The sequence below is a fragment of the Aspergillus campestris genome (genome assembly GCF_002847485.1).
Source record: "Aspergillus campestris IBT 28561 chromosome Unknown P168scaffold_11, whole genome shotgun sequence".
NCBI classification, from domain to species: Eukaryota; Fungi; Ascomycota; class Eurotiomycetes; order Eurotiales; family Aspergillaceae; genus Aspergillus; species Aspergillus campestris.
The window spans coordinates 736,046-750,348 of NW_020194346.1; the positions used below are offsets into that span (position 1 = coordinate 736,046).

General features: G+C 51.4%; 5 protein-coding genes across 5 annotated transcripts; 2 read left to right on the plus strand and 3 right to left on the minus strand.

Annotated features, from left to right (window-relative positions):
- Positions 1–784: 784 nt before the first annotated feature.
- Positions 785–1,943, minus strand: P168DRAFT_284323 (uncharacterized protein; the record flags this gene model as incomplete). The annotated part of the gene is made up of 2 exons (XM_024836126.1): positions 785–1,275; positions 1,550–1,943. 2 exons carry the CDS (start codon positions 1,941–1,943, stop codon positions 785–787), a joined length of 885 nt encoding a protein of 294 aa, XP_024690163.1.
- Positions 1,944–3,960: 2,017 nt separating this feature from the next.
- Positions 3,961–5,721, minus strand: P168DRAFT_306723 (putative plasma membrane SNARE protein (Sec9)). Its single transcript, XM_024839050.1, has 2 exons — positions 4,302–5,721; positions 3,961–4,243 (listed from the first exon to the last, which is right to left on the minus strand). Exons 1-2 carry the CDS (start codon positions 5,529–5,531, stop codon positions 4,184–4,186), a joined length of 1,290 nt encoding a protein of 429 aa, XP_024690164.1. The 5' UTR covers positions 5,532–5,721; the 3' UTR covers positions 3,961–4,183.
- Positions 5,722–6,215: 494 nt separating this feature from the next.
- On the plus strand, positions 6,216–8,683 carry P168DRAFT_292670 (Sec1 family protein). Its single transcript, XM_024837638.1, has 4 exons — positions 6,216–6,334; positions 6,408–6,603; positions 6,843–7,054; positions 7,111–8,683. Exons 1-4 carry the CDS (start codon positions 6,251–6,253, stop codon positions 8,602–8,604), a joined length of 1,986 nt encoding a protein of 661 aa, XP_024690165.1. The 5' UTR covers positions 6,216–6,250; the 3' UTR covers positions 8,605–8,683.
- Positions 8,684–8,810: 127 nt separating this feature from the next.
- P168DRAFT_312697 (telomere length regulation TEL2 family protein) lies at positions 8,811–12,139 on the minus strand (the record flags this gene model as incomplete). Its single annotated transcript, XM_024839594.1, has 7 exons — positions 11,265–12,139; positions 10,866–11,213; positions 10,728–10,814; positions 10,138–10,681; positions 9,367–10,080; positions 8,910–9,275; positions 8,811–8,877 (listed from the first exon to the last, which is right to left on the minus strand). The coding sequence occupies exons 1-7, from the start codon at positions 12,127–12,129 to the stop codon at positions 8,811–8,813; spliced, it is 2,991 nt and encodes a 996-aa protein (XP_024690166.1). The 5' UTR covers positions 12,130–12,139.
- A 337-nt stretch (positions 12,140–12,476) lies between these two features.
- Positions 12,477–14,284, plus strand: P168DRAFT_258218 (NEDD8-activating protein UBA3). Its single transcript, XM_024834591.1, has 7 exons — positions 12,477–12,564; positions 12,622–12,713; positions 12,766–12,867; positions 12,918–12,923; positions 12,983–13,062; positions 13,109–13,405; positions 13,467–14,284. Exons 2-7 carry the CDS (start codon positions 12,685–12,687, stop codon positions 14,216–14,218), a joined length of 1,266 nt encoding a protein of 421 aa, XP_024690167.1. The 5' UTR covers positions 12,477–12,564; positions 12,622–12,684; the 3' UTR covers positions 14,219–14,284.
- Positions 14,285–14,303: the final 19 nt, after the last annotated feature.

The window sequence follows — 14,303 nt, forward strand, 5'->3', positions numbered from 1 at the left end:
CGGAGAAAGGAATCAAGGGATGTGCCATGTGGGTTTAACACTATCTATATATTACATATACATATATCACCCAATGTACCTTCTGGGGTGTTGAACTATATGAATGTTCCTGATTGTTCTAGACAATGGGTTTCCGCTTCGTTGGTGAATTGATCCCCACTTTGTTTATACTGTTGGTTACACGGCAGACTACTTTATATTTGATTTGGGACTTGGCCTGAGCACGAGGACGGGGTACAGGGTACAGCAGGTGTATGTCAAACCTGAGTACTAGGTAGGTAGACAGGCTTTTGTACGACGTTGCTCTGCTGGGGTGTGCTTTCTTTTGTTTTCTTGGGTGTGGATGTCATATCTGCTACCGAACTATATACTATCCAGGTAAGCAATGTTGTATGGATGGTTCTACATGGTCTGACCGGGTTGCTGGTATCTTGATTCTTATACTCTCTGGGCGTTTGCTTTCTTTTGATTGCGGGCTAGTATCGTGGTGAGCGGTGTTTTGGTTGTTTTGTTGGGTCTGGTTTGTGTAAAGCTGCTGGACAAGCCCTGGTACTCTGCCAGTACTCGATGAAGTCACAGTGTCTTTGGATGTGGTTCATGCTATTGATAGATAAGCTGTTTGCTGCGAAGAGGTATCTCGGTATGGATTCCACTTGCACAGTAACAATGCTATATCACTATAATCTATCATCCTCGTCAACAACCCTATATACCGACGACACTCATCTCGGCTCCCACCAGGAATGTTCCAATCCTCAAGTATCCCGCCCACAATTCCAGTTCCTCACGCCTCATCATCATCCCACTCCGCTAATGCCATTACAGTTCGGCGCTGGAGCGCGCTCATTCGCTCGACAGATACCCCATCATCATCATTATCTTCTTCTTCTTCTTCTTCATCATCATCATCTTCATCGTCAGGCATAGCACCCAACGCAAGCTCCATAGCTACTTCAGCTAGATTCAATGCATCCGGACGCGGCAAGCCAGGCAATGTCTCTAGCACAGCGGGTACCACACCAGGATACTCGTTCATGTCCAACCCCCTCAGGATCTTAGCGCTGTATTTGCTGAAATCCCCCTCGCAGAAGGGGAAGACGGCGTGATACTCAGCGGGGATGAACGATGGATCGGTTAGGGCTTGTGTTATCACGTTGACGTGTTCTGGTGCGTGATGCTCCAGCCGGGTGAGTGCTACTGCGGCTGCCCAGCGGATTAGTAGATGGGGTTGGTTGAGTGTGCGTGTAGGCGGGAGATTGTAGTTGTAGTAGTAGTCTTGGAAGAATATTAGGGAGAAGCATCATCCCGAGATCCACTGAGCAGTCCCAGCGCAATCATGATGCTTGCCGCCAAGGTCATGATGTCCGTTTCTTTATCCATGAGCTGCAACAGCCGATCGATATCAGCACCACTACTACACTCGACCTCACTAGGGAAGTATGCCAGCGCGCAAGCCGCCCAAGCCCTCACCCTCCCACCATCGTCTCTAGTATCTTTCTCTTTCAAACACCTCCAAATCAACGGAACGCCCGCACGAACGGCGTCGTACGCAACGACCCCATAGTCAACCCGTCCGTCCGAGACATCCCAAACATGGACACCCCACCCGCACAAGTGCCCCCAAGCCTAACTCCCAACGGCAACACCTCAGCAGGAATGCCCAGAGCTAGATCCAGCAGGAGGCAGAGCAGGCGCGGCCGGTCAGGCGCTGCTGGGTTCGAGAGAATGTTGAGTATATAGGGCACTGCGTGCGCGGTTGCTTCGTAGCGGTCAGACTGGTGGTAGATGTTGCTGTAGAGCTGGTTGTAGGCGTCTGTGCGCGCTTGTTTGTCGGGTGATTGGAGGGCTCGTAGTTGGTTCGGAGGTCGGTGGCTGGGCCGTAGGCGTGCTGGAGGGTGGCCCAATGGGGTGGTGGTTAGGTGGTGGAGGGTTGATGGGTTCATGCTTTTCGGGTCTGGTAGGTTTGGTTGTTGAGTTGAAGTGTGTCTGTGAATGACAAACTGACGGGTTGGTATGCCTAGTCCGGTATTATATGATGTTATATTAGGTCCCAATTTCTTCTTCCTCAGGACGCCCTGGTGGATCCATCCTGGGGGTGGGAAATACGAGCTCGTCTAGATTATGTATCCCCCGCCAAGCACTTGTGGTTACGATTGACGTTGAGTCTGGTTTATTTTCATTTTGTTACTTAATACTGTTATCGTTTTATGCTTAATTGCTCGTGGTGCTCCAAAGATGACTAGTTTCGTCTGGGTCTGTCTATCAAGCCGCCTATATAGTCTCAGTCTACTCCACAATATTACCACCCCAGATTTCATGACTTAGAGGACTGAGGACAGAGGAGGATCTGCTCCGAGGACGATTGTCAGAATGCCTTCTTTGATAAGAGCATACTATTGTCATTCACCTGTTCTTTTCCTTTCTAGGATCCGCTCAGCCCCCATTCAATGTCCGAGTGGGCTTGTTCCGCTCCCGATATATATCCAGGCACCTTAGTAGTTGACGAACCACTTTATATTATATTGTATTAGCCGCTACCCAAACATGCCGACCACATATTATGATTAGAAACACACATGTGAAGATGATAATATGGAATATTATTTGCACTTCACCTCAAATTTCCCAAAGTCAACATGCTGGTCTGCTCGGTGATTGTTCAGCTTGAAGTTCATGGCGAGATACACTCAGCTGGCCAGTTGTCTTTACACTAGGATAGAGGGATTGTAGCTGTACAAGTCTCTGGCTCTAGTGAAGGGAAAAAGGGAAACTCACTGCCACCGTTTTCTCTTCTAGCCACAGGGTTTTCGCCCACAGGTATCCCGACCACGACGCTTGAGAGCGCTGCTGCGACAACGAAGGTTCAACTTCATGGTGGACGATTGTTGTACGGGCAACTCGGAACTGCCAAAGAGAAACTTGTGAAACTCGAATTGATTTGGATGGGATCTGAACAGAGGGGAGTTGGATGTGGTAGTTATAAGGCGCCGATGAGTCCTCCCGGGCTTTTACTGAGAATATTGAAAAGTCATGGATGGAGGAAATACCTTTTGTGAGCTCTTAACGATGATCTAGCTGCCTCGTAGCATTTATTTTTCTACTTTTCTAAGACGATGTTCGTGGTTGGGACGATCATATCGAGCGATATCAAGCATTAGGGCACGTACATATAGACACTGAATTATGTAGCCCCCCCCCCTCCCCCCCCCCGGTTTCCTTCAAAAAGAACAGCATTCTGGCGCAAATGCAAAACCGGATTATGCCGAAACCAATTCCATGACTCAGTAAATCGAAAACCCTGAGAAGCTAGGATGTTTGAAATAGAAAGACTGGCTGATACGTGTTTAATATTATAAGGAAGCAAATATAATTGCTGCCACAGTGAAAGTTAGGGTTAACTACAAAGCCTAAAAATGTCAGCAGGAATTCTATGGTTCAATAGTAATGACTAACCGTCATATATTGCGGTATATTCTTCCGCGAATGTTCAAATGAGAACATGAAACACGATATAGAAATTCATTCATCCCTTCGGCAGATCTGCTACAACCGTAAGGCTGCAGTACTGCAGGAATGTGGAGGACCCCCCCTGTGGGGTTGACATCATAGTCCGCTTCGTTCGGTTTGTGCTACCTGCATCCCCGACTGAGTATAGGACTCATGTACATCAAGGTATTGCAGTTACACGGCAATGACACACAGCGGTCTGATCGTGGGATATGCGGCAAACAAGAGATGGGTTAGATCATCTTTATTTTCCGACTTTATGAACTAGCGTGACATGATGATACTCGGTATACACTGTCGTTGCGAGGGCGAATGGACAGACAGATGTGAGGGCCTGAGTTCAGATATATGGCACGTGATCCGCGATGGGGAAGAGCTTGAAGCAGGGACACAGCAGAGTTTGTATGGCTGAAAGCTATGAGGAGTTGACAATAAAGCGATAAAATATAGTAGCACACGTATTCTATTACCCCAAGATTACTACCCCCGCAAGAATAATAGCAGAGTTTTATTATAAGTGGGAAAAAAATTAAGACGCCCAAATGTGACAGTAGAACAATTATGCACAGTATAATGAGAGCCACAACGCGGCAAGGGTTTGACAGCACCAGGCAGTCCGCAACCCGACTCCTTCCATGACCAATCCAATCCATATGCGGACTCGGCTGTAGAGGGCTTAACGAATCCGGTCCAGCTTGGCCCGGTTCATGGCGATCTGGTCGTCGACGTAGTCGCTCTACCAGAGAGTTAGCATACAGATCATATATCAATGGGATGAGGAAGTAAAGACTCACCTTGCCCGTGATGCGTCCCAGGTTGCGGTTCTGCTCGTCCAGCTCCTTGCCAGTAGCGCGAGCCAATCCGTTCAATCGGCCGGCTGCGCCGCCCAGCAAATCCAAGTTCTGCTCGATCTCATCCTCCATCCGTTCGTCATCGCTGTCCGCCTCGAACTGGTACTTGGCGCGCTCGGTGACGTTGGTGCGCTTGCGGGTCTGCGGCTTGCCCGCCTCCTTGTCAATGTCCCGGAATGTTCGCTCCATCCGCTGGCCGGTGTTGAATGCTTCCTTCCGGGTTCCATCTCGAAGATCTCGTTCCTCCCGGTGGGTGTTCAAGATCTTCTCGTCCCGGTCACGTCGGCGTCGGGCACTGGTGAACGGGTTCGCCACGTGCACGGCGAACATGCTCTTATTCAGCGTCTTCAGCTCTTTAGCCTTCTCTTCCGCGATCCGACCCTCAACCGTCGCAATGTCGAGGTTCTTCTCCGTATCGTGGATGCGCTCTCCCTGGGCACCGAGACGGGCGAGAGTCTCCCGTCCGGTCTCTTCAGCCTGCGCGGCCACCCGCAAGGCGTTGCGAGTCGAGGCCACATCGCCCTGCTTGATAAACCGAATGTCCTGCTTGACGGTCTGAATCTCCTCCTCTTCCTCCTCCTCCGCCGTCATGGTTCTTTCCTGGTAGGTGGATGTGCTGTACGCATTGCTGCCGCCCCCGTAGGCGGGAGAGCCCTCGGTGTATGGGGGCGGAGGACCTCCGCCATTCGGCTGTTGCTGCTGTACGCGCTCCCGGGCACCGCCAAAAAGTGCGTCTCGGTTGGAATCGCCCGCGCCGGGGTCGTTGGGGTCGACGGCGCCCAAGCCTCCGTAACCGCCGGGTCCGTATTTCGAGGCCGATGACGCACCGCCACCGTACTGGTTGCCGCCATATCCGCCCTGGTTGCCATAGCTATTCGGCGCATAGCCGCCCGCTTGAGACTTGTTGTCGCCGGGGATGTCCCCACCAGCGGGTGGTCCAGGCGAAGGGGCACTGATCGACGACTTCAGGTTGTTGGCACCAAGCTGTTTCTCATCGGCGGGAAGAGCGGCGACACCGGTATACATCTTGGCTCGGGTGTACGGATCGATGGGGATGGGTTTGGCGTAGGGGTTCGCGGGAGGGGCAGGGCTCTTGTTCTTGGAGCGAGAGCCAAAGAGGGCTCGACGGCCCGAGTCATCGTCTCCGTCGTCGGACTTCTTGAAGAGGCCCATGTTGGTGAAAGCGGTAGAAGTGAGAATAAGTCTAGGTGGGTATCTGGGTAAGCAAAAGGGGAAGAAGTCAAGAATGGTCGAATGATAATGGGTATATGGTGAGAATACAAAGAAAGGAGAAAAGGATGAAGATGAAAATTCTTAATGAAGATGAAGAGTGAAACAGTGATGAGAACGAAGTGAAACCAAGCGCTCAGGAGATAAATTAAGAATAAGAATGGAGGGTCAGTCGGGGAAGAGCTGCCTGTTCGGTCGAGACCAGACAGTGGCGGGGTGTATTGTAATTACTCCTATTTGGGTCTTAATTTACATGAATCAGAGATAATATCATAATACTTACGATTGGTATAAATATATATGATATAAGATAAAGAATAAGATACCTATCTATTCTGTCTATTGATTTCCATATATATAGATAGATAGACACACACATATATATATATACAATAAAGAATTATAGATGCTATAGTAGATATAAAAGAGGTATAAAAAGACCGTAACAGTGTAATACAATGTAATGATACCAGTGGTGGCGGTGTCGATCGGTCTAACCTAGATCGGGCCTAGCTCGGAACCGTCACCGCAAACACGGCCGCCTTCGGACTTCTTGGGGAGATTCAAAGAGTGTCAGTCCCAAAAATAACCACATCTCATCCGTCAGATTACCTTGGTCTGGTCCATCTCTTTCCCGTTGTACCGGAATGCTTTAGGCAGCGATGGCGCCGTACCCAGGATCTCTGTCAGACGCGGATTATCTCAAAGACAAGACGCGTAGGGATCTATTGACTCTCCTTGAAGGCGTGAGTCGCTCCACATGACGTCGATTCCCACCATCGCATCGTCCCCAAGCTGAATGATTTCCTTTCGGTGCAGGTGCGGGGAAAGAAGAACTTGGTCATTGGCCAGGATCTGGCTGGTCCGATCGGTCTCTTTGTCAAGTTCTCGCTGCTCCAAGAGTACGGTGTAGACCGCGTGTTTCTCCTGGAAAATGCCAACGTGGACTCCTCCCAACGGAATGTCGTATTCATAGCCCATGCGGAGAAGATCCACCAGGTGCGGATAGTGGCAGGTATGTTTTTTTCAGTATTGTCTAGTAGATTTGGCCGGTGGTGTGTGATGGGATGAGCTTGCACTATACAACTGGGACAAACAATAGATCACGCAGACGCAACCCTACTCTACGTAGTCAGTCGAGTTCCCTACATCAACCTGTCGTTTCAAACCAAATGTTGAAACCAGCTCATTCATTGGCCTTCTTTCTCTTCCCGTCGAATTGAGTGCCATCAGTATGGGCTAACATCTCTCTAGACCAGATCCAGCGTCTACAGCGCAACAGCAATGTCGAACATGAATTCTCCATCTTCTGGGTTCCGAGGCGGACCCTTGTAAGCAACTCGGTCCTGGAAGAGAAGGGCATCATCGGTGATGTCAACGTCGCTGAATTGCCCTTGTACTTTGTGCCCCTGGAGCAGGATGTCTTGTCATTGGAGCTGGAAGACTCCTTCAGTGACTTGTATCTGGTAAGAAACCCGCTGCAGCGTGTAGATATCATCCATATTAATGCACAGATCTCCAGCACAAGGATCCAGGCAGTGTGTTCCTTGCCGCCAAGGCACTCATGGACATCCAACGGCGACATGGTTATATCCCGCGCATCGTCGGAAAGGGCGACAACGCACGGCGATTGGCTGATCTTCTCCTGCGCATGCGCAAAGAGCTGGACGCTGAAGAGAGCTCCGGGCTGACCGATCACTCGATACGGGGGATTTTGCCCAGTGCAAGCGTCGAGAGTCTGGTCATCATCGACCGAGACGTCGACTTCGGCAGTGCGCTGCTCACGCAACTTACTTACGAAGGCCTCATCGATGAAACCGTGGGAATCAAGCACAACCAGGCCGACGTGGATACCTCCATAGTCGGACCAACCCCAGTACCGCAAGCACAGGAATCCTCCAAAGCCCCACAACAGACATCAAAACAAGGGCAAAAGCGCAAAATCCAGCTCGATGCCTCGGACCAGCTCTTCAGTCAACTTCGCGACGCAAACTTCGCCATCGTCGGAGACATCCTGAATAAAGTGGCTCGCCGTCTAGAGACAGAGTATGAAACCCGCCATTCGGCCAAGACCACGTCGGAGCTCCGCGATTTCGTCAACAAGTTACCCACCTACCAACTGGAGCATCAAAGTCTCCGAGTACACACCAACCTCGCCGAGGAGATAATGAGAAACACCAGATCGGACATCTTCCGCAAGATTCTCGAAGTCCAGCAGAACAACGCCGCGGGCGCAGACCCGACATACCACCACGAAGCCGTCGAGGAGCTCATTTCCCGCGACGTTCCCCTGAAATCCGTCCTCCGCCTCCTATGTCTGGAGTCATGCATGTCCGGCGGCCTGCGCCCGCGCGAACTGGAGAACTTCAAGCGCCAAATCGTCCAAGCCTACGGCTACCAACATCTACTAACCTTTCACGCCCTGGAGAAAATGGAGCTTCTACAGCCTCGCTCCTCCACAACCACCATGCTCCTCCCCGCGACAGGCGCCCAGACCGGCACCAGAACCAACTACAACTACCTCCGGAAGAACCTCCGCCTCGTCGTCGAAGAAGTCAGCGAGAAGGACCCCTCCGACGTCGCCTACGTCTACAGCGGCTTCGCCCCGCTCAGCATCCGCCTCGTCCAGTGCGTCCTGCAAAAACAATACACCCTCTCCCTCATCCGCGGCGGCTCCACCACGACGACTCCCAGCCCAGCGAGCATCGCCTCGCCCGGCTGGCTCGGCTTCGAAGACCTGGTTAAGAACGCCCGCGGCGCCACGTTTAGCATTGTCCAAAAGGGCGACGATCAGGCTGTCCGTGCGCGTCAGACGCTGAGTGGGAATAACGCTACTAAAACCGTGTATGTGTTTTTCCTGGGTGGCATTACCTTTACTGAGATCGCGGCGTTGCGCTTTATTGCTGCGCAGGAGGCGCCGCGAAGGAAGATAGTCATTTGCACGACGAGCTTGATTAATGGGGATCGGATGATGGATGCGGCTATCGAGAGGGGGAACTTTGCGAAGACTGAGTAAGGGAAACGCGGTATATTCTAAGCTGTGTATTACGAGTGCTTTCCACTTAGATCAACATACTGGTACTTAATGATATGAACTCATGACTCATGTCTACATTTCTATCTGTATTCGTCTCCAAGTACTGACTACTGTACTATCACTGAGACACACACAGAGACAGAGAGAACCATTCAGACCACACCACCAACCACCCCAATAAACAATCAATATCTAAACCCCGAATTGACCCCCATCAACCGCCCCTGATACCTCTCCATAACCTCCCCAAGCCTAACCATAACCCCGCCGCCAGCGTCCGCAACCTATCCCTTGCCTCATCACCCCCCACCCCACCAGCAGGCATCCTCTCAAAAATCTGCCCCGCCCAGTCCCGCAACTCAACCACCTGCGTCGCAAACTCCGTAACCAGTCTCTCTTCGCCGGTGGAGCCGGCCGCGATGTTCAGGTCCGTGATGGCGAGGAAGAGTGCCAGTAATGCGGAGAGGATGGATGGGTCGTCGACGATGGGACGGGTGTGGAGCGAGAGGAGAAGTGAGAGGGTGTCGTTTGTGAGGGCTTGTAGGTAGGGGGTGTGTGGGCCCATTGTTGAGAGTGTTAGGGTGAGCGTTTGGAGGTAGAGGGTTAGGATGTGGGGTGTGAAGAGAGGGTTGTAGCTGGGGGCGGTTGAGCTGGTTGTTGTTAGTATAGAACTTTCCTTTTTCTTTCTTGAATTGTTTATTTCGGGGATTAATGTGCATGGGGTGGGTGGGTGGTGCTTACGAGGAGAATTGCACGAGCATAATCTCGAACCGGCCCTTGAGTGGGTAGAAGAACCCCTCCGCGAGGACCTTATACAGATCCTTAACGGTAGCTTTCTGTCGCTGCTCCTCGCGCTGCTGGCGTCTCTTGTCGACCTCCATTTTGCTCGAGAACGTGCGCACCTTGAGCGCGTTTGGCCCGGACATGGCGTCCGCTGCGTGCGCAGCGAGTGGCTGGAGCGAGGTCTGCGAGATCTTCTGCGTGAGGCTGTCGATGGGCGATTTATCGCTCCCGTACCAGGCTTCCACACTAGCGGGCAGCTTTTTGGAGGGAAACGACGTGTCGGGGAGTGTAGGCAGGCCCAGCATGCGAGCGTCTTGCTCGCCGTTTCCAGCTAGTTCTCGCACTGCGAGACCCAGGGCTGTGAGGACTGCGGAGCGTTGGACTTGGGAGAGGTCGCCGTCGAAGAGGATGGCGGAGAACCAGCGGCCCATTTTCAGCGGTTGCGAGACGATCAGGGCGATCATGCTTTGGAGGCGGCGTTCGTGGAAATTGGTGTGCTTGCTTTGCTCTTGGAGGCCGATTAGGAGTAGGGCTAGTTCTTCGGTGTTTTCTGCGAGCTCTGTGCCGAAGTTGGTCTTGCGCCGGATTAGGGAGGGCGCTGTCGTTACTGCTAGGTTGTGGCGTTCGATGTTTTCGGTGTCGCGGAGGTAGGTGATGAGGTCTCGGATGTAACTGATGATAGAGGGTGTTAGATCATATTGGGGGGTATGAGAATTTAGTTCAACTTACACTGGCGCAGTTGGTTTGTTCCGTTGTACCAATGTCGGGTCCTCATCTGAGTCTGAAGGATCTTCATCCGGTTTTTCGTACGGGAGTAGATCGTCATCTTCATCTTCGCTCTCGCCATCCGACTCAATCTCTTCTATCGATATGATCTTGGTGCGTCCCGAGTCGGCATTCTGTCCGGGTTTAGGCATCGACGGGGAAGACAGTCTCTCGACCGGTTTATGTTGCGACTTGAATGCGTGCTTTTCAGATTTCAAAGATTCGACTGAACCGATGGTGTCCACAATCTCAGGTAAAGAGAGATACCACGTAGCTTCCTCACTTTCCATCTCTTCCAAGTCAAATCTCATCCCTTTGCCCGCGGGCTCGATGAGCTTTGAGATGGCAGTGCCGATTATCATGCCTAGGAATCGAGCACGGGTCGAAGAGGCAGCTAGACGGTTGGAAACGGCATTGAGGAAAGCGCCTGAGCGACCAGCTGCCATGACCATCAGTGGTTCAACCCGCTGGAGATGTCCAGCTGCTAGTAGAATGATTTGTGTGTTTGCTGGAAATTATTAGAGTGTATACATTTAGAGCAAGAGACAACAAACCTTCTTGGTTCATCATGGGGGCCTGCTTGATATAGAACTTGTCACCGGATTGTTCAAGGCTTTTGATGAGTAAAGTTTGTAACGATTCTGCAGTTGTGTTAACAAGAAATCATATTAGCATGAGTTGACATTAGTTACCTGGTTTGTCTACCATATTGGCCAGCAATGCTCGACGCAGTCCAAAAGTGCGTATAGACCCTCCCTGACCCTTGGAAAGCCACTCTGTAAGTTGAGACTGTAGATGAGCTCGGTTGTGTATAAGGACGGAACACAATGCTGCAATATCTCCGACTAGTTTAGACGGTGTGCTGTCCTGCTCATCCGACGACAGTCTGTCGGGTATATACTTCTTTTCGACGCAGCGAAAGGTAGCTTCCAGGACTGCAATTTGTTCTGTGGATCGAAGATGGTCGAAAAGCGAGCCATACTGCGCTGGGAGATCCTGCTCAATGAGAAGCCCCGAGTATATTTCGTCCACTACGTTATCTAGACTAAGAATTAGCATTTGTATTACGCTGATCCGGAGCAATCTCTTACCAGTGTAGCCCAGGCTCAACGCCCGTCCAGCCAAAGAGGCCATAGCCTTCCACGCGTCCTCGCTAGCAACATCAGTCTTCGAAGTCATGTAACAGACATTAACCCCTAGCCACGAAGCATAGCGAGATCCTGTCCCAATCCAGGAGATCTTCTTAAGATCGGGACTGTCCCCAACCAAGGTGAGCGCTTCCGCCGCTATCGAGAGGACTCGACCAGCAGCAAGCAAAGAGAGTAGCTCACGCCACACTACTTGCTTTCGAGTTGGGCTATCATAAAGGGTTTCAATATCCGCATACAGTCGCAATATAAAGTCCTTTGGTTCGAACAGCGCGGACAAAACGCTCAGAATGATCTGGATCTGAACTTGCGATGCCGATCCGCCTGTTTGCTGGGATGACGCACGACTGGCAGCAATGAGCGAACGGAGGCTCGTCACTAAGCCGCTGATACCTGCAACACTGCTCAGACATCTCAACACGGCTGCTCGAAGCTTGGCATCTTTGCTCTTCGATCCTTTGGATGCTCCATTGAGAGCTTCCCAGTGATCAGGAATCGTGGTGCTGACTAAGACATTGAGAATCTGGGCTGTTGTTGGACTGGGGAGCCTGATGTCGAAGTCTTTCGGTGTCGATCTTTGATTCGATGGGTCTATGGTGGTAAGAATTGCAGAAAGATCGCTTTGGTCTGGCTTGGCCCGCAGAGTCGCTAGGATGTACTCTGACGATGTAGGATCTGTGTCGGGCTCCGCCGCATGGCTGAGTTCGCCTGTCCCCACGTCAAGGCGACGCGATGTCTCCGTAGCGCTTGTCAGGGGTGACTGCTGGCCGTGGGTAGCCGTCTTGACTTCCGTGAGAAGACCGTCCATATTATCGAAGGTGCATTTTATGTTTGACGTATATGAGGGTTGAAAGCTTGAGCTTTGCTATCGGAGAGGGAAATTGAACGGAGCCGACGAATCACGTGCGGCAGCGTATGTTTGGCTCATATTCCACTATATGTCTTAATTTGTATCGATCAATGATTTGGTAGACTAGGTAACTAAGCAAGGATGCTTCAAGCATCAAAAAATTTACACCATATCAAGGAAACGCCTGTTTAGAAGTGATGTATTCCGGTCGTAGATCGCTTGTACTTGACCGCGGGGTCAGATGACCATATAGCCGAACCCCAGGCGGTCAGAGGCCGATCTGGATGAATCAAGACTGCGCTCGATCGCTCCTGGAGTACCCCAGTATCTGAGACTGAAAAAGAGTATATATCTTGTGCTGATATCATGATCTAGACAAGTGCTACTGTTAAAGTAAAAGCGGCACGGATCTAAAATCATTCTGGATCTGAACGGTTAACTCAGTCACAGAAGAGCTCCGCAGTCAATAGTACCACCTCTGTTACCCAACAACCCAACGTCTACTTCTTGAAGATGGCTTCTGCAGACTCTGCGACACGATGGTGAGCTCTCCGCGTAAGATTGATGTAGCCGTTGATTCTCACATGCTTCTAGGAAATACCTGTACAAGGCTCTGTCTAAACCTGGTCCGTTCAGTGACGAAGACTGGGTCCCTGGTTCAGAAACGATAAGCGCTCTGGAGTCTTCCAAAGTCCTGTATGTGTTCCACGCAGATGCTATAGACTAAGTTGCTAATATGAATACAGTGTAATGTTAGTATTCAAAGATCTCCGCTTTCACCATATGGGAGCACTAATGATTGTGGAAATAGAGGCGCAGGTGGACTAGGATGTGACATTCTAAAGAACCTGGCCTTATCAGGCTTCAAAGACATCCATGTCATCGATATGGGTAAGTCGCCTGAACAACTTACCACTACACTATCTAACTCGAATAGATACCATCGACATATCCAACCTGAACCGCCAATTCCTGTTTCGCCAAGCGGACATAGGGAAGCCCAAGGCAGAAGTCGCCGCCGCTTTCGTAGAGAAACGCGTCAAAGGTGTCAAGATCACGCCCTACGTGGGAAAGATCCAAGACAAAGACGAGGACTACTACATGCAGTTCAAGCTCGTCGTCTGCGGTCTTGACAGTATCGAAGCTCGGCGCTGGATCAACTCTACCCTGATTTCAATGGTCGATTTTGACAACCCGGAGAGTCTCAAGCCGCTCATTGATGGCGGGACTGAGGGTACGCCCCCTCCTTCAACGAGCGAAGCACCAGTGATGCAGCACATGCTAATTATACACAGGCTTCAAAGGACAGGCTCGTGTGATCCTCCCCACCCTGTCCTCCTGCATTGAGTGCCAACTCGACATGCATGCGCCTCGACCAGCTGTCCCACTCTGCACCATCGCCACCATCCCCCGCCAGCCTCAGCACTGCATCGAATGGGCCCACCAGATTGCCTGGCAGGAGCAGCGCAAGGACGAGCCCTTTGACAGCGACGACATGGAGCACATCGGCTGGGTCTACCAGACCGCCCTCGAGCGAGCAAAGCAATTCAACATCTCAGGCATCACCTTCCAAATGGCCCAGGGTGTAGTGAAAAACATCATCCCCGCCATCGCCTCCACCAACGCTGTCATCGCGGCCGCTACCACCTCCGAAGCACTGAAGATCGCTACCTCCTGCAACCCCTACCTCGAGAACTACATGATGTACGCAGGCGAGGACGGCGTCTACACTTATACCTTCGAGGCGGAGAAGAAGGCCGACTGTCCTGTTTGTGGGAACCTCGCCCGCAAGATGACCGTCGACCCCGATATGACGCTGGAGGTCTTTATCGAGACGCTGGGTGAACGCCCTGAAGCCCAGCTGAAGAAGCCCAGCATGCGAACCGAGGAGAAGACGCTCTACCAGCGTTTCCCGCCCCAGCTGGAGGAGCAGACTAGATCTAATCTCAAGCGTAAGCTTCGGGAGCTTGTCCAGGATGGTCAGGAGATTGCTGTTAGTGACCCTGCGTATGTCATTGACTTTCGATACCGGTTGATTTTCAGTTAATGCGCTTGTTGTGGCTCGAATGAGATATATATGCATTACGATTTTTATTGTTATTTCCCTACGACTAGACACTGATCAATTGAAA